The sequence below is a fragment of the Hypanus sabinus genome, chromosome 8 (genome assembly GCF_030144855.1).
Source record: "Hypanus sabinus isolate sHypSab1 chromosome 8, sHypSab1.hap1, whole genome shotgun sequence".
In the NCBI taxonomy this organism is placed as follows: Eukaryota; Metazoa; Chordata; class Chondrichthyes; order Myliobatiformes; family Dasyatidae; genus Hypanus; species Hypanus sabinus.
Window position 1 is genome coordinate 4,844,086 of NC_082713.1, and position 21,930 is coordinate 4,866,015.

Consider the following 21,930-nt stretch of genomic DNA (forward strand, 5'->3'; position numbering starts at 1 on the left):
GACAGCCTCCTGCCCCAATTAAGTGGCATAATGTCCTAAATAATAAAGGGAAACCCATTTAAAAGTTGCCCCAATTAACCAATGGCCCAATTAACTTGAATCCACTGCACATAGATGTGACCATATCCAACCCTGTGATTCATTTTCTTGAATCTCTGGAATAAATTCCCAATGCCATTGTCTTATGCAGTCAACGCACTAAAACTAACATCACAATTTTCAAAAAGGTTAACTGACTAGTTCAGTCAATTCCTGTGGTGAGTGGCTGCGGTTAGTTACAGAGTCACAGAAACAGGACCTTCAGTCCATCTACTCCATGCTGAATCCATTTAAACTGGCTACTCCCAACAGCCTGCAACAGCACTATTGGCCACAATATCCCTACTATCCATGCATCTACCTAAATTTCTTTAATTGCTGAAGTCAAGCTTACATGGACCATTTCTGCTGGCAGCTCATCCCACACTCTCACAACCCTCTGAATGAAGAAGTTTCCCCTCATGTTCCCCTTAATCTTTTTACCTTTCACCCTTAAACCATGATCTCTGATTGTAGTCTCACCCAGCCTCAGTGGAAAAAGCCTGCTTGCATTTACCCTATCTATACCCCTCATCATTTGTATATCTCTATCAAATCTCCTCTCAATCTTCTACATTCTCAGCCGGTTTTTGGCCATGGCCCCCTTAGGAGCTCTTCTCAGGTTCCAAGGCCCCCCTTTCAAACAGGGATACAACACAAACAGAAAATCACATATTATTGAACACCAAGAAAACTTGAACATTCCGACATGCTGGACAAGACTGTATGAAATTAAACATCTATCAGGCCTAATGCGATCCTTGAGCTTGGTGCTTTTCTGCAAGTTTCATGATATCGGGCTCCAAATTAGACAATCACCATCGGATGTCACTCCTTTTGTGATATCAATTTTGTTCCTGGATTTTGTCAAGGAAACTACCTAGCAGAATCCGCTCTCAACCAAATATGTTGAGGGAAAGGCAATAAAAATCCCATAAACATTTGGGGCTCCCCTTCTCACAGTTTTCAGTTGCTGGCCCCCTTCAAATGTGCCAGGGCCCCCAAGGGGTCATATGGCCCCTGTAGAGAATGGCTGTTCTAAAGTATACAGTCCTAACCTATTCAATCTTTCCTTGTAACTCATGTCCGCCAGAGCCAGCAACATCCTTGTAAGTTTTCTCTGCACACAATACTCCAAATTAGTCCCCACCCAATGTGCTATACAACCTCGACATAAGATCCTATCCGAGTCAATACTTTGATTAAAGAAGGCAATTGTGCAAGAATCTTTCTTTACGACCCAATCTACTTGTGCGCACTTTTCAATGAATTATGGAATTGTATTCCCAGATGTGTTGCTCTACCACACTCCTCAGTGCCCGACCATTCATTGTGTAGGACCCACCAAGCTTGGTCCTACTGAAGTGCAAAACCTTGCACGAGTCTGCTTAAATAACATCTGCCATTTTTTAATCCATTTTTCCGGATTTTTCCGGATTTTTAGATCCCTCTGCAAGCCACAATAGTCTTTGTCACTGTCCACTACGCCTCCAATCTTGGTGTCATCGGCAAATTTGCAGATCCAGTTAACCACGTTATCATTGATATAGAAGACAAACAACAATGGACCCGGCACCGACCACTGCATTCCACCACTGGTTACAAGCCTCCAGTTAGAGAGGCAAACTTCTATGACCACTCTCTGGCTTCTCCCACAAAGCCAATGTCTAATACCATTTACAATCTCATCCTGAATGCCAAGCGACTGAACCTTCTTGACCAACCTCCCATGCGGGACCTTGTCAAATGCCTTAATAGTTCTATGAGATAGCACAGTAAACACTGCCGTATTTAAACTTTGCTCCAATCATCAATGCACAGGTCAAAGGTGAAATACTCACAGCTATCCTTCCAAGTGCAGCTTTGACAGAAGCCCACGAATCCAGTCTCCTATCCAAGACAACAGTGAACTTCACCTCAGTTTTGTGTAGACTGTGAGATAAGAGGCAGAAAGTCTATCAAATTAGTATAATAATGACTACCTCAATAACTGAAATTCTAAGTTCAATGTTCAAAGTAAATTTATTATCAAAGTGCATATAAGTTTGCAGCTCAATATCCCTGGGTTCCGTTGTTTTAGATGTGACTGAGTGGGAGGGATTAAAAGGGGAGGGGTGGCATTACTAGTCAAGGAAGATGTCATGGTGGCGTTCCATCAACAGACTGGAGAACTCATCTGGTTGAACGGAGAAGTAAGAAAGGTATGAACATTTTAACAGGGCTACATTACAGACTAACCAATAGTCCTAGGGATTCAGAGGAACAAATTTGTAAAGAGATCGCAGAATGTTGCAAGAAACATGAGATTTTTTATAGTAGGTGATTTTAACTTTCTATATATTGACCAGGACTCCCATACTGTAAAAGGACTAAATGGGACAGAGTTTGTCAAATGTGTTCAGGAAAGTTTTGTTAATCAGTAAATATGTAGGAGTCCCAATCAGAGAGTGTGTGATACTGGAACTGTTATTAGGGAATGAGACAGAGCAGGTGGCAGAACTTTGTGTAGGGGAACACTTTGCATCCAGTGACTACAATGCCATCAGTTTCAAAGTAAATATGCAAAAACATAGGTCTGGTCTACAGGTTGAGATTTTTAAATTTGAGAAAGGACAATTTTGATGGAATCTGAATGGATCTGGCAAGTGTAGATTGGGACAGGCTGTTTTCTACAAAAGGTATACTTGGTAACTGATTAAGGAATGGACTGATTAAGAATAGTCAGCATGGCTGTGTGGGAATGGAGAGGTCAGTCGATCTTTGGAATTAATGAGTTCTAAACTGTTTAATAGATGAAGGCCAACTGTGACCTGATGAAATCCTGATGAAGGGTCTTGGCCCCAAACATTAACTGCTCATTTCCCACCATAGATGCCGCCTGACCTGCTGACTTCCTCGAGCATTTTGTGTGCACTACTCTGGATTTCTAGCATCTGCAGAATTTCTTGTGTTCAAGTGTGACCTAGAGTTTACACCTTCCATTGGGAGAGCAGTGGGAATGGGAGACCTGGCTCTGGACCATCAGCAGACAATAAAACCATAAGACTCATCGAGTCTGCTCTTCCATTCCATCATGGCTGATACATTATCCTTCTCAACACCATTCTCCTGCCTTTTCCCCGTAACCTTTGATAACCTAATTAATCAAGAACCTACCAACCTCTGCTTTAAATATACTCAGGACTTGGCCATCAGAAGATCCTACAAGGAAAAGTTGAATCAAAGGGAGAAGAGAATTGAAGGAAATGATGGAGTGGAGAAGGCAGGGTAGAGGGCATAGGTGAGGCAGTCCTGACTCGGTGCTGGACAGTTCTGGGCGGGGGAGGGGTGTCTCCATGGAAAAGCTTAGAAGCACGGAAATTTATTTTTATATACTTACTTTATTTAAATAAAATGAGCAGAACAGGCCTTTCTGGCCCTTTGAGCCACACCAGCCAGCAATCCCCTGATTTAACCCTGGCCTAGTCACGTGACAATTTACAATGACCAATTAATCTACAAATCGGCCCGTCTTTGGACACCCTCAGAAAATGTTTTGTGGAAGAATCTGGAGCACCCGGAGAAGCTCACACATTCCATGGGGAGGAAATGCAAACTCGTCACAGAGGACACTGGCAATAGACTCTGAACACTGTTGAATAATATTGCGCTAAATATGCCGTAGTACCCATCTCTAACATTTCTTTTTATAATTTATTTCATATTTTATGTAATGCACTGCCCTGCTCCCACAAAAAAACAAATTTCACAACATATGTAAGTGATAATAAACCTGATTCTGATTTTCTCAAACTTCTTTCATTGGAGAATGTGTGGTAACAGACTGCTCATCGAGGCCTCAGAGTCTGTGGGATTGAGATCCCAAATAAGGCACAGGAGAGGAGAGATCGACGAAAGCACCTCACGAGTTTCAATGCGCACCTTGAAATGGTGGTCAGGTACACGAGGACCCGCTCTACAACCTCATCTGAAACTGCACAGAAGCTGGCACATTCAGGAAAGGTTAGGATCACCGCATCATTTTTACTTCGTCCGCCTGCAGAAGACAAAAGTCAGTATCAGTCCGACATCTGAAGATTAAATTATTAGCTTTATTTGTCACATGTACATCAAATCCTATAGTAAAATGTTTCGTTTGCATCAATGTCCGACAACGTCCGAGGATATGCTGGGGGCAGCCCGCAGGGGTCTCCATGCTTCCTGTGCCAACAAATTACTAACCCTAATCCACAAATCTTTGAAAGGTGGGAGGAAAGCAGAGCGCCTGGAGGAAACCCATATGGTGACAAACTCCTTACAGACAGCGGCCGGAACTGAACCCGTTTTGTTCGCTGCACAGTTAGCACTATTAAGGGGAAAGATTTGGATCTGGTGACTGCTCCTGCAGTTGTTAAGCTCATGGCTCATCTCCAGAATCAGAATCAGTTCAAAGTAAATTTATTATCAAAGTACATTAATGTCACCATATACAACCCTGAGATTCATTTTCTTGTGGGCATTCACAGGTTTAATATCACTGACATTTGTTATTAAATCAGTTGTTCTGCAGCAGCAGTACATTGCAATACACAATAATAAAAATGATAACTTACTTTATATTTAAATTAAACAAGTAGTGCAAAAAGAGAGAAAAACTACCGAGGCAGTGTTCGTGGGTTCATTATCCATTCAGGAATCCGATGGCAGAAGGGAAGAAGCTGGTCCTGAAATGTTGAATATGTATCTTCAGACTCCTGTGCCTCTTCCTTGAAGGTAGCATTGAAAAGAGGGCATGTCCTGGGTGATGGGGTACTTAATGATGGATGCTGCCTTTATGAGGCATCGCCCTTTGAAGATGTCCTTGATGCTGGGGAGGCTAGTCGCCATGATAGAAGACTTTCTGCAGTTTTTTCCAATCCTGTGCAGTGGCCCTTCCATAACCAGATGGTGTTGTAACCCATTAGAATGCTCTCCACAGTACATCTGTAGAAATTTGCGAGAGTCTTCGGTGACATATCAATTCTCCTCAAACTCCTAGTGAAATATAGCCACTGTAGAGCCTCCTTTGTAATAAGTTGGGCCCAGGATAGATCCTCAGACGTGTTGATACCCAGGAATGTGAAACTGCTCACCCTTCGATGAGAACTTATTATTCAACTTCCTTTTCCTGAAGTCCACAATTAGTTCCTCAGCACCAGTGGTTACCTCAGCAACAGTCTGCTGCACTGCCCTCAACTTTTTGGCTTTCCTTACTATCCAGAGATCACCCATCCTGAATGATTTCACAAACTAGCATCCAGAGCGGCCCAGAGTAGAAAATTTCGAAGATCGCTGGACTCTTAGTGAAGGCATTCTTTCTCATCTCCATCCCAGGGCATACTTTCCCCCCATTGCCACCACTGGGGAGGAGGTACAGGTTCCAACCCACACTCAGTGTTTCTTCCCCTCCGTGAGCCCATGAACGTTACTTCACCATTCCTCTTTTTGCTGTTTCTTACTTTGTAATTCACACTAATTTTACCTTTGCACTGTTGCTACAAAACAACAAATTTCACATTATATACAACACTGATAATTATTCTGGTCGACAGCTCCATCGCTGGCACAACGTTTTCCATTGCTGAGGACATCTTCAAGAGGTGGTGATTCAAGCAAGAGGCATCTATCACTCGGGGCCCCCATCACCCAGGACTTGCTCTCTTTTCAATGCTACCATCAAGGAAGAGGTACAGAGGCCTGAAGGCACATGCTCAATGCTTCAGGAACATTTCCTTCCCCTCTGTTATTAGACTTCTAAAGGGACGATTAAGGTTACCTCTCTATTTTGCTCTTTTTACACCATTTGTTAATTCTTTTTATTGTAACAGAGTATTTTCTAATGTATTGCACGGTACTGCTGCCACAAAGCAACAATTTCACATCTGTCAACGATAATGAAACTGATTCTGGTTCTGAATGGTTCTAGCCCAGGCATGGGCAAACTACGGCCCGTTAAGCTTTTTCATCCGGCCTGCAGAACTTGATGAAATTATATTAATAAACCTTGTTAACGTTTTTTCCCTGCAATTCTGGCGTTTTCCCAATAGATGACGCACTCTATATACATTGACATTTGTTGAGGTGCAGCGTATTACTCCACATTTGCGCTTTACTCTTTGTTTGGCTCGACCTATTTGTGTGAACAGGCGTTCAGCGTCATGAACATCAACAAAGCCACCCACAGATCCAAGTTAACTGACCAACACCTCAGATCCATCCTGAGAATCGCCACAACAAAACTAAATCCAGACTTTGATGCGCTGGCTAAAAAGGGAGACCAACAACACTGTTCCCACTGAAATTAAAAATAAGTTTCTTCGTTGTGTTATGTAAAAAATGCATTTGAAAATATTTTTTTCAATAAGCCTTACATGTTACATGTCATTTCTGTTAAGTGATGGACATGAGTAGTGGACAGGTGCACGTAGGTTCTCAAAATAAAAAATGTGCTCCAGATCAAATAATGCGCTCCGCATACTGGCGCACTGTCACTGTTCTGTCTTTGTGCTGGTCGTTGTTGAGTTTTGACACAGGGGACAATTGAATAAGAAGGAGCAGGACAAGTAGACCTGCATCTCCTACCGTTTTTGAAATAAAGACAGTCAGGAGGAGAGTGATGATGATAATATCTTGAAGGATAACAGAATTTTCAGTGCTTTAAAATAATAACTGTTACTATTAAAAAAAGCTGTATTTTATTCATTTAATTTTCTGTGTTTTAAAAGTCATTTCAATAAATAGCTAAATACCATGGAACTTCAAAGACAGATATTTTGTTGTAATGCATTTGTTCATTTTCAATTGAAATTAAAGCTCATGTTTTCTACAAATCCCACGATATTTTATTTTCTCTTATGAGGTGTATTACCAAAACACTCCGTCCATCTGCTCCTGGTCCGGCCCCCCTGTCAAATTTTAGAACCCTTTGTGGCCCACAAGTCAAAAAGTTTGCCCACCCCTGCTCTAGCCCCTACTTTGCAACTGCCTTCCCTGGTCTAGAATGAATCCACATTATAAAGCCCTGCAAGAAATTGTAGTGAGATCTCCTCTAATGCTTCTAAATTCCAGAGAATACAGCCCAGTACTGAATCTCCCCTACCAAGAACCCAGATTCCCTGGATGTTTGAGGGTCCATCTTCAATGACCCCCACCATCCAGATCGTGTTCTCTTCTCATTGCTGCCATCAGGAAGGAGGTACAGGAGCTTTAGGATGCACATCACCAGGTTCAGGAACAGTTATTACCTCTCAACCATCTGGCTCCTGAACCAAGGGGGAAAATTTCACTCACCCCAGCACTGAACCGTTCCCACAGCCAATGAATTCACATTCAAAGACTCTACATCTCATGTCCTCGATATTTATTGCTAATTTATTATTGTTATTCTTCTCTTTTCATATTTTCAGTTTTTTGTCTTTTACACACGTTTGGCTGCCTTGTGTGCTGTTTTTCATTGATTCTATTGTGTTCCTTGCATTTACTGTGAATGCCCACAAGAAAATGAATCTCTGGATTGTATGGTGACAGATATGTACCTTGATAATAAATTCATTTTGAACTTTGATTCTGGTCAGGGGAGCCTGCACTGCACCTGCTCTGTGACCAGTAAACGGTTTCTGAGCTATAGAGATCATACAGAGTTACAACAATCTGCTGGAGGAACTCACTGGGTTGTTTGGAATGTGTGGAAGGAAAAGGAATCGGCAAAGCTTCAGGGTGAAATCCTGAATCAGAACCAATGTTCCAGCACCCACAGAATCCTGTCTCCAAGGATCAACATGCATTTACATGTGTTCATGTATTAGGAGTTTGCTGTGGCGTTTTGGTCAGGCAGGCAACATTCAACAGTTCAGTGAATAAAAAAATTACAAAAATATAAAGTTAGAAGTATGGATATGGAATAAAATGGGCATAAATACCAGCATGTATTTACAATGTAAAAAGCATTATAAACAGCGGTTTAAAGTGTTTACAGTGCAGTGCCATGATGGGGTAATAGACGGGGGGAGCAGCGGCTAACTCGAATGGTTGATCAGATTTACTGCCCGGGGGAAAAAAACTTTTAAGATGGTGTGTAGTTTTTGTTTTAATAGCTCTTTCCAAAAAGGAGCTCTTAGAAAAGGCAGTTTGCAGGGTGGATGGTGTCCACAATGATTTTCCTGCCCGGTTCTTTGTCCTGCAGTGATGGGAGACTGCAGCCAGTGACCTTTCCCGCTGACCTGACAGTTACTGTAGCTTTTGTATATCGTGAGAGGATGCCGGGTCTGATATCCAGGGTCCGTTTCTAGCAGATGGAATACAGTGTAGGCAAGTGTATGATCATGCACTTCGGTAGAAGGAATAAAAGCTTAAAGCATCTTTAAAAGGGGAGAAATTCATAAATCAGAGGTTCAAAAGCACTTCACACAAAATGCTGGAGGAACTCAGCAGGCCAGGCAGCAGCTATGGAGAAGAGTGTTTCACTCCTGCTGAAAGGTCTCGGCCCGAAGCAGCGACTATTCTCTTCTCCATAGATGCTGCCTGGCCTGCTGTATTCCTCCAGCATTTTGTGCATGTTGCTTTGATTTCCAGCATCTGCAGATTTTCTCTGGATGTACAAACAAGCTGGATGAACTCAGCAGGTCAGGCAGCATCCGCTGAAAGGAGCAATCAACGTTTCGGGCTGAAACCCTTCATAAGGACTAAAGGAGGGGGCAGAAGCCCTATAAAGAAGGTGGGGGGAGGGTGAAAAACCAATCAGAGGAAAGATCAAGGGGTGGGGGAGGGGATAGGCAGGAGAGGTGAAGAAGGAATCTAAGGGGAAAGCACTATGGGTAGTAGGAGAAGGCAGAGTCATGAGAGGTGATAGGCAGCTAGAAGAGGAGAGAGAGTGAAGGTGGGATGGGGGAAGAGAGAGGGAGGGAATTACCGGAAGTTGGAGAATTCGATGTTCATACCAAGGGACTGGAGACTACCCAGACGGTATATGAGATGTTGTTCCTCCAACAGAAGTTTGGCCTCATCATGGCAGTAGAGGAGGTCATGTATGGACATATCCGAATGGGAATGTGAAGGAGAGTTGAAGCGAGTGGCAACCGGGAGATCCTGTCTGTTGTGGCGAATGGAGCTGAGGTGCTCGACAAAGCGGTCCCCCAATCTGTGTCGGGTCTCGCCGATGTAGAGGAGGCCGCACCGGGAGCACCGGATGCAATAGATTATCCAAACAGACTCACAAGTGAAGTGTTGCCTCAGCTGGAAGGACTGTTTGGGGCCCTGAATGGTGGTAAGAGAGGAGGTGTAGGGACAGGTGTAGCACTTACGCTTGCAGGGATAAATGTGAGCAATCATTTTGAGAGGGCTAGAATATAAAAACAAGAATGTAATGCTAAAGCTTTATAAATCATAGGTCAGACTATATTTGGTGTATTATTAGTAGTTCTGAGCCTCATAGCCAAGAAAGGATGTGCTGGCATTGGACAGGTTCCAGAGGATGTTCAGAAGAATGATCCCAGGAATGAAAAGGTTAATGTACGGTGAGCAATTGATGCCTCTGGGCCTGTATTCGCTGGAGTTTTGAAGAATGAGGCAATATTTCATTGAATCCAATGGAATATTGAAAACACTAGACAGAGTAGACATGTGGAGAATGTTTCTAATAGTGGGAGAGTCTAGGACTAGAGGGTACAGCCTCAGAGTACAAGGACATCCCTTCAGAACAGACATGAGGCAAAATTTCTTTAGCCAGCGAGAAGTGAATCTATGGAATTAACAGGCAGCCATCACTGGGTACATTTAAAGTGGAGGTTGATAGGTTCTTGATTGGTAAGGATGTGAAAAGTTACGGTGAGAAGGCAGGAGAATGGGGCTGAGACTGAAAATAAGTGAGCGATGATGGAATGGCCGAGCAGATTTGATGGACTGAACGGCCTAGTTTTGCTCCCTGGTCTTAAGCAATAACTCTCTATAATTGTATGATCAAGGTCCCATCAAAAAATTCATAGCTGTCTGGTCCCATTGTTCCAGAATCCCTTTCAAAATCCTCTCATCCTGCTCAGCTTCTCATTGTATAAATCCAGACAGCAAGAGAAAGCAAACCCCGTACACCCACACCACACAAGCACCCTCCTTTCTTTTCCACGGAGAGCCGCACTGTGGACTGGTAGTATCACCGCAGTGTGCCGGGACACGATGGTAGTGTAGTAGTTAGCTCGACCCTACTACAGCTCAGCCCATTCCAGAGTTCGGAGTTCAATTCCAGCACTGTTCTGTAAGGAGTCTCTGTACATTCACCCTGTGGGTTTTCTCCAGGACCCCCAGTTTTCTCCCGCATTCCAAAGACATACCAAATAGGTTAGTTGGACATTGCAAATTGTCCTGTGATTAGTTAGGGTTATTTGGATCTGTCGGGGTTGCTAGGCAGTGTGGTCGAACCGCCCAAACGTCCTCCTCAATAATGTATCACTAAATAAAATATATCATGGCCTGGTATGGAAACACCAATGCCCAAAATAAAAAAAATACAGAAATTGGTGGATACTGCCCAGTCCATCACAGGCAAGGTCCTGAGCACATCTACAGGGAATGCTGCCACAGGAAAACAGCACCCACCTTCAAGGATCCCCACTATCCAGGCCATACTCCCTGCGGCTGCCATCAGGAAGTCTGTACAGGAGCCCGAGGAGAAGCATCCTCTTTGACTTTCCACAGCAGGCGGGAGACGACAGTGCTAAAAACAACCATGGTCAGGATGGGAAACAACTTCTTCCTCACTAGGCTTCTGAACTCCCGGCCACATCACTGGTTAATCTATTCCGTTCCTTCAATATTTTATATTAATGTACTTCAGTTTGTTATTTATGCTTGAATCGTTTGCAGATTTTATCCTTATAAGTTATCATATGTTATGGGTACTACTGTGCTTTACACCCTGATTCAGAGAAACACCGTCTCATTTCTATATACATTATATGGCTAAATAAATGTTTACAGTTAACTGACAAAAAAACTTGACTTGACGAGACCTGGCCTGGCTCAGGAACAGTTATTACCCTACAACCTGAACCATAGTGAATACCTTCACTCACCACAACTCTGAACTGATTCCACAGCCTCAAAACTCATCAGTAAACTGGGCCTCAATACCCCATTTTCCAGAGGTTCCTGGATTTCCTCACTTACAGACCCAATCAGTTTGAATTAGCAGAAGCACCTCCATCAGCACTGGAGCACCACGGGTGTACTTGCCCCCCAGCTCCACTTGCTTTATACCTTTGACTATGTGGCAAAGTACAGCTCCAAGTTTGTTGATGACACCACTGTTGTGTCCTGCATCAAAGGTGGTGATCAATCAGCATACAGGAGGGAGAGTGAAAACTTGGCTGAGTGGTGTAATAACAACAATCTCTCAGTCAGCATCTGAAGAACTGATTGCAGACCTCAGGGGAGGGAAACCGGAAGTGCAAGAGCCAATAATCACTGGAGGATCGGAGGTGGAGAGGGTCAGTAACTTTAATTTCCTGGGTGTCACTATCTCAAAGGATCTGTACTGGACCCATCATATAAATATTATTGCAAAGCAAATACAACAGTGCCTCTACTTTCTCAGGAGTCTGTGGAGTTTTGGCATGTCATTGAAAATCTTGGCAAACTTATATATTTAAGTGTTTTGGAAAGTGTGCATTACAGCCTGATATGGGAACACCAATGCCCTTGAGTGGAAAATCCTACAAGTAGTGGATTTGGCCCAGTACATCATGGGCAAAACCTTCCCAACCATCGAGCACATCTACATGAAACACTGCCGTAGAAAAGCAGCATCCATCATCAAAGATCCTCACCATCCAGGTCGTGCTCTTTCTTGTTGGGCCAGGTAGAAGGCACAGGAGCCTCAGAAGCTGCACCACCAGGTTCAAGAACAGTTACCACCCCTCAACCATCAGGCACTTGAACAAAAGGGGATAACTACACTCTTATCTTGTTATATCATCTCATTATTTATTGTTATTTATTTATTATCTGCATTTGCACTGTTTGTATGCAGTTCACAGTTCCTGATGTTTACTGTTCTAGAGACCTGCTAAGTATGCCCACAGAAAAGGAATGTCAGGGTTGTATATGGTGACATGTATGTACTCCAATAATAAATTTACTTTCAACTTTGAACTTTATAGACTCACTTTCAAAGACTTTACAACTCATGTTCTCGATATTATTTTTATTTACATTGTTTGTCTTCTTTTGCACATTGGTTCTATGTCAGACTTTACTTTGATCTGTTTTTCATAGATTCTATTGCATTTCTTTAGTTTTTCCCTGTAAAATGTCTGCAAGAAAATGAAACTCAGGGTAGTATATGATAACGTACATACTTTGACAATAAATTTACTTTAAACTTTGTAATGAAAGTTTGTTTGCTTTGGAAGACAATGCACAGCAGTAAACTGATAAAGGACATTAATTGCTGATGGCTTCGACTATCCCATCAGTCCTGCTGCCTTATTAAATAGTTAACCTATTATTAATGAGTTGCCCATCTCCAATGCTACCTGGTATCGCATTTTGAAACAATGATAAAGCAGCGAGGAGCCTGATATCACATTATTTTTTGGACAGCACTCAAAATGCATCGGTGAAGCTTACCTGTGAGGTACACAAACTGTTTCTTCAGATGCTTACTGATGCTTTTCGTACTGACAGAGTTGAGAATCTCTGGTGCAAGTTCACCTGCAAAAAAAAAGTAACACGTATGACAGTTGTAACGTTACCAATTCATTTAATCACACCATTCCTTTTAAGTGTGGAAGGGTAGTGTAATGCTTTACAGAGCCAGCTCTCTGAATTCAGTTCCATCGCCGCCTCAAAGGAATTTGTAGATTTTTCCCATGACTACATGGATTTTGTCCAGGTGTTCCAAATTCCTCCCACGTTCCAAACGTGTTTGGGTCGGGGTTTCAGAGTCATGGACCTGCAATGTCAGTGTTGGAAATGGGGTGACATTTGCGAGTTGCCCCCAGCACGTCCCCGCATTGTGTTGAACATCCATGCAAACGATGCATTTCATTGTATATTTTGATGTTTCAATGTACATGTGACAAATAAAGTTAAACTTCCTCTTTATTCAGGTCAACAATAACAAATTGCAGTAACATCACAATGTCCAGAGGAGTGTCAGCAAATACAATTAGTAAAGTGGTTTATTGTTGTCAGAGATGTTGGGTGGAGATACATGTCTACCAAAGAAGGTGTAAGACACCAAACCATGAGCATCCTTGAGTAAGGTGTAGCACCTTCTTAGCCCTCCCCACCCCAATCATGTGAAGCCACGGGAGCAGGTGGTGAATGGTCGTATAAGCAGCTGGTGCAGATCACAAGTCCTGGTTGTGCAAACACTGACGCCAGCAGTCAATCTTTGAAGAGTATTGATAATGACAGGGGTCACCCAGCTTGTAAAGACACTGCCCAGAAGAAGGTGATGGCAAACCACTTCTGTAGAAAAATTTGCCAAGAACAATCACGGTCATGGAAAAACCAATAATACACAACACACATGATGATGATGCTGGTCAGATGTACCTAGGTAAGTTGTTCTGCATGCCATCCATACAGATCATTTCACCACCTTGCTATGTTGAGGCAGTACAAGGGAAAACAATAACAGAATGCAGAATTAAGTTGCAAGGTCACAACAAGATAGAAAGTGACATCATGGGTCCATCTTCTCTTACCAGGGAAACAGTCAGCAGGATTATAACAGTGGGCTGAAGCTGCCCTTGGGCCAAGTGGTATGTAATTTTAGGCTTTTGCATCTTCTGCCCAATGGGAGACAGGAGAAGAGAGAATGTTCAAGGTGGCTGCGATCTTTGATTATGCTGGCTGCTTTACTAGGGCAGCAAGAGGTGTAGATAGCCCATGGAGGAAGGCAGGTTTCTATGATGTATTGATCTGTGTCCACAACTCTCTACAGTTTCTTGTGATCACAGGCAGAGCAGCTGCCACACAGAGCCGTTTTGCATCCAGACAGAATGCACCCTATGGTGCACTGGTAAGTATGATGGAGATATGCTGGATTTCCATAGCCTCCTGGGAAGAAGCAGGGAGATGTTGCACAGAACGGAGCATGAGAGGGTTTTGGAGTAACAGAGAGATACCATATTAAGATACCCTTTTCATCTGCACCAAACATCCCACAATAACCCTACTTTTTAAAATTCTCCTTACATACTCTTCAATTGCCCCAGACCTTACATCATTAACAGTTTACAGTGGCCTATTAACCAACTGACCCACACGTCTTTCTGATGTGGCAAGAAGCCAGAGTGAGCCCATGCTCATAGACACAAGGAGAACATGCAAACTCCACCCACAGTTCATGGCCAAAGCCAGGATAAACCTGATAGTCCATGAGTTCTACCTTGTTATTCCTCTTTTTGTATACTTATTTACTTTAATAAATGATAGTAATTTTGTGTCTTGTTCTATACTGCAGCTGTAAAACAATAACTTTTCTTAGCATACATCCATGGTAATTAACCTGAATCTGATTCTGAACACAGGAGATTCTGCAGACGCTGGAAATCCAGGGCTACACACACAAAATGCTGGAGAAACTCAGCAAGTCAGGCAGCGTCTATGGAAGGAAATTAACACTAAGTTTTAGGGCAACATCATGAGTCCTGATGAAGAGTCTTTGTTCATAATGTTGACTATCTTGATAGATGCTGCCTGACTGCTGAGTTCCTCAAGCATTTTGTGTGTACTGTTCTATATTTCCAGCATCTGCAAAATCTTTTGTCTTCAGTCATAATTCATTTCCATTTATAACATCTCAGGAATGAGTTGGTAACATTACTAGTTCCAATTTGTACAACCTGACCTTATTTGTCATTGATGTTTAATAGGGTATATGGGGTGTCCATGGAGGAGTGTCACCTCTGCTGAACAGTCTTGTGTCCATTCCAGGGCAGCTCACTCATCTTTGGTCCCCACCGGACACTCAGCTCTCACCTGTGGCTGCAAGTAGCTGTTTGCATGTGAGAGCAGACACACCCAATACACCACCTTGACGAGTGGGCTAAATCAGGTGAGGGAAGCTGGTGGACTTCATGTCCTGGTGAGTAGGGACATGCCTGTCCTAGCATGCAAAGTCAGCTCCAGTGGACTAGGTGGATGAGATCTACAGTGAGATCCAACGGCCTGGAAGGTGGTTCTGCAACACTTCATAGAGAGGGAAGGGCGAGACAAGACACAGAAGGCATCATGGTCACCCACTGCAACAAGGAAGATCCCAGTTTTGACGATGACTCATACCACTGGTCCTGGACTTCCGAGGCTGAGAGAGCGGAACTGCCCAGTGCAAAGTCTTTCCCACTTTAAAAATTTCCAGCATAGGTCTCTTGTCATCTTCGGATATGACAGTCATCCAACAACATTGTTTTAAATAAATATTCTTGTAAGCTGTGGACATTACTGACAAATATTGTCCATCTGAAGCAAGTGTCTCCCAACAGTCCCGAACAAATGCTCATGATCACCTGATCTGCGTAGACCAACCTCCATCTGTCTTTCTGTCTCTGCTGCTGTTTCTGGCCAACTGCTTCCTGAATCATTGCAAGTGACAATTCTTTTCCCACGTGAAGCATAAACCCTGCGGTGTGTTAACTTTTAGATTGCAAACATGCAAAAATTGTGCGCAAGTTTCATTTGCTTCCGTTGTGAACGAGGCTGATTGGATGCTGTGCGTCAGTAATTGCTGCAGCAAGTACCAATAAGCTCCATTTTGACTTGAGAGCTTTTGCTTGTTAACTGAGTCCCTCACATAAAGACAGTCTGGATTAAGAGAAATGTGGACAAGCAATTAGCGGGGCGCTATGGTAGGGTCGCGGTTAGCGCAACGCTATTACAGCTCGGGGAAATGCAGCAATAATACCTCATTGGCACTTCACACAACCCTGGAACATCTGGACAGTAAAGGTGCACACATCAGGATGGTCTTGGTCAATTGCAGCTAATTTTCTAATTACAGCTCAGCATTTAACACCATCATCCCCTCAAAACTAGTCAGTCAGCTCCAAGACCTGGACCTCAGTACCCCCTTGTGTAGCTGGATCCTGGATTTCCACACTTGCAGACCCCAGTCAGTTCAGATTGGCAAAAACATCTCCTCCACAATCTCCGTCCGCACAGGAGCACCACAGGGATGTGTGCTTAGCCCCTGCTCTACTCGTTTTACACCTATGACAGTGTGGCTAAGCACAGCTCTGTTGTGGGCTGTATCAAAGGGGGTGATGAATCAGCATACAGGAAGGAGACTGAAAATTTGGGCAGAAAATCCAACAAAAGGTAGTGGATTCTGCTCAGTACATGACGGGTGAAACCCTCCCAATCATTGTGCACATCTACATGAAACACTGCCATAGAAAAGCAGCATCAATCATCAAGGATCCTTGCCATCCCCCCAGGCCGCGTTCTTCTCCATGCTGCTGCCATCAGTCAGAAGGTACAGGAGCCTCAGGACTCACACCACCAGGTCGAGAACAGTTACCACTCCTCAACCATTAGGCACTTGAACAAAAGGGAATTTGTTCATTGATCCTGTTAACAGGTATTGATCTATGGATTTGCTAAGAATGCCTGCAGAAAATGAATCTCAGTGTTGTATGTGGTGATATTATGTACTCTGATAATAGATTTTACTTTCACTTAGAGGCATTCTGGTGTTTAGATTCCATTTCGGGAGCTGTCTTTTAGGAGTTGGTGTGTTCTCCAGGTGCTCCGGTTTCCTTCCCCAGCCCAAAGGTGCTCCAGTTAGCAGATTAATTGTTCATTGTAAATTGTCCTTTGATTAGGATAGGATTAAACAGGTGAGCTGCCATGTGGCACGGTTCATTGGGCCAGAAGGGCCTGTTCCACGCCTATCTTCAAATAACTAAATAAATAAAATAAAAATAAAAATCTCTTAGTCGGGTCACTGTACAAAATTCATCTCCAGGGTGAGTCCCTAACTGAAAGCTCTTAAGTGAGGCCTTGAGATATTTGTGCTGTAGATCGAAGAAAATTAGAAGTTAATATTGAAATCCTTACATAAGAGTTGATTTGAAAGTTTTTAAAATGCAGAGATGCTTAACATTCAGTCTGGTCCCATTTGCGGTCAGATTGAATTACGCAATGCACACATTCTCTGACCTTGTTATTTATATATGGTTCCTTACGTTTGTCATAGCCAGAGGCGATGAGGGAAGTGGGAAAAGCTCCCGCTTGCTACTAAATGACATGCATCTCAAACAGCCGCTGACAACCAAATCCAGCTCCTGGCCCTCACGTGCGGCTTAGATACTGAGCCCAGCGGAAAAATTTCCACTGACAATAGAAGAGTCAAAGGTGGGTTACTGGCTAGTCACTTCAGGCAGACAGGGCTTGTCAGCCATGGTAGGCAGCTCATCCAGGAGAAGGAAGACTCTGATCTCAAACCTCTGAGGTGTTGTGGCGACACCCACTCATCAGGAAGGCTTCAGGAGTAAACCCTGAGGAAAAGTCCAGAGCTGGTGTTACTAAAGCGGTTCTACGTTGAGTTCAACACTGGAAACTCCTGCGATGACGCTGATGCCAAACCGTATCAGTCTCTGTTTTTCCTTTGGCTGCATGGAGAGAGGGAGCCTGCAACATAGGCAATAACTTGCTCTCCATTTCATACTACCCTGGCTTACATATCGATTTCAACAGCTTTCACTCTTAACCTATGACCTCTAGTTCTAGTTTTAGATGTAAAGAGCCTGCTTGCATTTACTCTATTTATACCCCTCATAATTTTGTACACCTCAATTAAATCACCCCGAATTCTCCTATGCTCCAGGGAATAAAGTTCTAACCTATTCAACCATTCCCTAAAACTCAGGACTTCAAGTCCCAGCAACATCCTTGTTAAATTTCTCTGCACTCTTTCAATTTTATTGATATTATTTCCTGTAATTCGGTGACCAAACCACACAATATTCAAAATGCTGTCTCACCAATGTATTATACAACCTCAACATTACGTCCAACTCTTCAACTGATTTATGAAGGCCAATGTGCCAAAGCTCTGTTTACTCCCTATCTACCTGTGACACCTCTTTCAAGGAACTATGGATTTGTATTCCTACCCGTGTTTTATCGCACTCCACAGAAACCTACCAGTGGGATTGAGTGTGTGAAGACTGAGAGTTTCAAGTTCCCAGATGCAAACATTACCAAAATATTTTTGTCCAACCATGTTAATGCCACAGCCAAGAAAGCTCCTGAACACCTCCCTTTCCTCCGAAGTTTAAAGAAATTTGGCATTTCCCCATCAAAACTTCACAATTTATATCAATGCTCCTCAGAAAGCATCCTAACAGGATGAATAATGTCCTGGTATGGCACCTACTCTGCCTGTAACCGTAAGAAACTGCAGAGCTGTGGACTCAGCTCAGCACGTTGAAGGAACCAACCTCCCCTCCACGGGCTCTGTCTACACTTCCTACTGTTTCAGTAAAACAGCCAGCAGAATCGAGACCCCACCTACCCCAGACATACACTCTTCTTCCCTCTCCATTGGGCAGAAGATACAAATGTCTGAAAGCACATACCTCCAGGCTCGGAGGATTGTAGGCAGATTAGTTTATTATTGTCATATGTATCAAGATGCAGTGAGAAACTCGTCTTGCATACTGTTCATATCATTACACAGTGCACTGAGGTAGAACTGAGGTGGATTGTAGGCAGATTAGTTTATTATTCTCATATGTACCAAGTGCTCCTCACAGCATGTGCTTCAAATAGCCTCTGACAACCAAGTCCAACTCCTGGCCTTCTCATGTGGCTTAGCCTCTAACCCTGGTGGAACTGTTTCTACTGGCAGGAGAAGGGTGAAGGTGGGCCAGGCTCCTTAAAACCGGTGCTTCGGGTAGATGGAGCTCATCAGCCTGGGAAGACAGCCCACCTAGGTGAGGGAAAACTCTGATTTCAAACCTCCGCTGCCTTGCGGCCATACCCACTCATGGGAAAGGCTTCGGGAGTAAACCCTGAGGACAAATCCAGAGCTGGAGTCCCTAAGGCAGTCCAACATTGCCTTCAACCTTATTCTGAAGCCAAGCTGTATCAGCCCTTGCCCTTCCCTTGGACAACATCAGTGGCGTGGAGAGAGGAGACTTGCTGATTGGGCAACTGCCAGTCTTCCATACAACCTTGCCCAGGCCTGCGCCCTGGAAAACTACTTCCAGGCGCAGATCCATGGTCTCGCGAGACTAAGGAATACCATCATCATCATCTACCAAGCTGCTGTTGAAAGGTGAAATGTTAAAGGGAAACATGAGGGGAAACTTCTTCACTCAGGGGGTGGTAAGAGTGAAGAATGAGCTGCCAGCACAAGTGGTGCATAGCAACATTTAAGAGAAATTTGGGATAGATACATGGATGGGAGGGGTATGGTGGGCTATGGTCTGAGTGCTGGTCAATCGGACTAGGCAGATTAATACTTCAGCATGGACTAGATGGGCCAAAGGGTCTGTTTCTGTGCTGTAGTGTTCTATGACTCTGTCATCTCTTATACAATAAGACGGACTCTTGACCTGCACTTCATTGTTTACGCGCAGTGCACTTCCGCTGTAGCTGTTACACTTTATTCAGAATTATTATTGTTTCAGCCAATTCTACCTCCGTGCACTGTGTAATGATATGAACAGTATGCAAGACAAGCTTCTCACTGCATCTTGCTACATATAACAATAATAAACTAATCTATCTACAATCCAGCCTGATACTTGTATCTGATTGTGGGGAAGAAATTAGTTCACGCCTCCAGTCAACACTGCCAAGAAAGAACAGGTTTTAACCTTGGGAACTGTTTACTTCCTCCAGCATCACCAACACCATCCCCAATGACAAACACTCGCACACCACACGCCCCATGTGTACATAATGTAAATCTCTCACTCATAAAACAAAGATCAATAATTCTACAGAAACTACATTTAGTTTGTCCAGCTCTATGCTTGAATCCATTACCTCTCCATCCTCATTGAAGTGTTTCATTAAAATATCTATCACATACCCAGAGTCTCTAAGGCAGTCTGAAGTTGGGCTTAATGCTGACTGGAAACTTTTGCGACGGCGCTAATGCCAAACTGTATCAGTCTCTCCCATTCCTGAGGACTCATCAGTTATGTGGAGAAGGGAGCTTGCTCTCTATATCGCACTGTCCTGGTTTGCATATCACATGGACATCTGGAACACAACATCCACAGTCAACCCTGACCAGTGGAGATCCTCAACACATCCAGATTCCACATTCTATACCATAAAGTCGATGTGTATCTGAAGAGAGCTCATAACTGTAGGCAACTTTCCTTGTAGTCAGGAGACTCTAAGAGGTCCTGCAGCCTATGAAACGTAAGGTACTGTTACAAGGCAGAAAGCAGGGATACTAATAACAGAGGAGAATCAGACCGCTAGCTTGGTGGAGTTGCCAAATTATAGACATTGGTCAGGCCTCAGGGAGAAACTCCACTGTACCTTTGTCCCTGGGGTCAGGTCTCTCAGCCAACAGTGGAAAGTCAGAGTCCTATAGATTTCTTTGCTCACTTTCAGGATTGGGATTTGAAAAACATAAAACCTGGACCTGACACTATCGTTGGTCCAACCATGTAGATGTCACAGACAGGAAGGCTCACCAATAACTCTTCTTCTTCAAAAGAGTAAAAAATCAGACGGAACCCATTTACTCTCACCAATTCCTATCAATGCATCACAAAAAGTATCCTATCTGGATGGTTGTGGCTTGGTACGGCAACCGCTCTGCCCGAGATCACAAGAAACTGCTGTGGGCAGTTATGGACACAGCTCAGCATGTCACAGGAACCAGACCTCCCTCCGTGAACTTCGTTTGAGGCAGCAAAAAGTGTAGACAGAGGCTCCCTCACCTAGTGTTATCTATCATCTGTCAGCTTGTACTCCTCCACCTCCCCTCGCCTTCATTCTGCTCTCTTCCCCCTTCCTTTCCAGTCCTGATGTAGGGTCTTGGCCTGAAACGCTGACTCTTTATTCCTCTCCATAGATGCTGCCCGACTTGCTGAGTTCCTCTAGCATCTTGTGTGTTTTGCCCTTTTTCCAGCACCCGTGGAACCTCTTGTGTCCATGAAGGGAAGCCTGGTTTCTGTGCTGTCTCCACAACACTCGGCAGCTTCTTGCGGTCTCGGTTGTGAAGGTTGTCAGGAGGGGTGTTGGAATGGCAGACTAGGTGTTAGTGAATCACCAGATAAATCCCATTCCTGAGGGGCACTGTGTGGTTGGTGCAGAGGTTGGGAAATGGCAGATTTAGCACCCATGTGACAGGAAACTACTGCCTGGTTAGTTCACCCTTGCTAATTGGAAGCTTTTAGGATCAGAATCAAAATCAAAATCAGATCTATTATCTCTGACAGATGTCATGATATTTGTTGCTTTGAGGCAACAGTACAATGCAATACATAAAAATGTTGTAATTTTCAATAAGAAACAAAAAAAAGTTAATGCAGAAAGAGAGCATGAGTAATGTTCATGGGTTCACAGAGAGGTAGAAGCTTTTCTAAAACGTTAAGTGTGGGTCTTCTGGCTCCTGAACCTCCCACTCATGGTGCAACGAGAAGAGGGGTTGTCCTGGGTGATGGGGGTCCTTAATGATGATGCCACCTTCCCGAGGCATCGCTTTTTGAAGAGGTCCTTTTTGCTGGAGTGTCTAGTGCCCATGATGGAGCTGGCTGAGTTTACAACTTTCTGCAGCTTTTTCCCATCCTGTGCAGTGGCCCCGCCGGACCAGATGGTGATGCCACCGGTCAGAGAATACCTGTAGAAATTTGCCAGTCT

At 43.7% G+C, this 21,930-nt stretch overlaps 1 protein-coding gene across 1 annotated transcript in view; it reads right to left on the minus strand.

Moving 5' to 3' along the window:
- mcf2a (MCF.2 cell line derived transforming sequence a) overlaps window positions 1–21,930 on the minus strand; it is a 197,629-nt gene that overhangs the window by 155,914 nt on the left and 19,785 nt on the right. Inside the window, exons 3-5 of the mRNA XM_059976685.1 lie at window positions 12,715–12,798; window positions 4,000–4,114; window positions 1,920–2,010 (exon numbers count right to left, since the gene is read on the minus strand). Of these exons, the coding sequence (XP_059832668.1) occupies window positions 1,920–2,010; window positions 4,000–4,114; window positions 12,715–12,798 (290 nt within the window). The remainder of the gene's footprint in view (window positions 1–1,919; window positions 2,011–3,999; window positions 4,115–12,714; window positions 12,799–21,930) is intronic.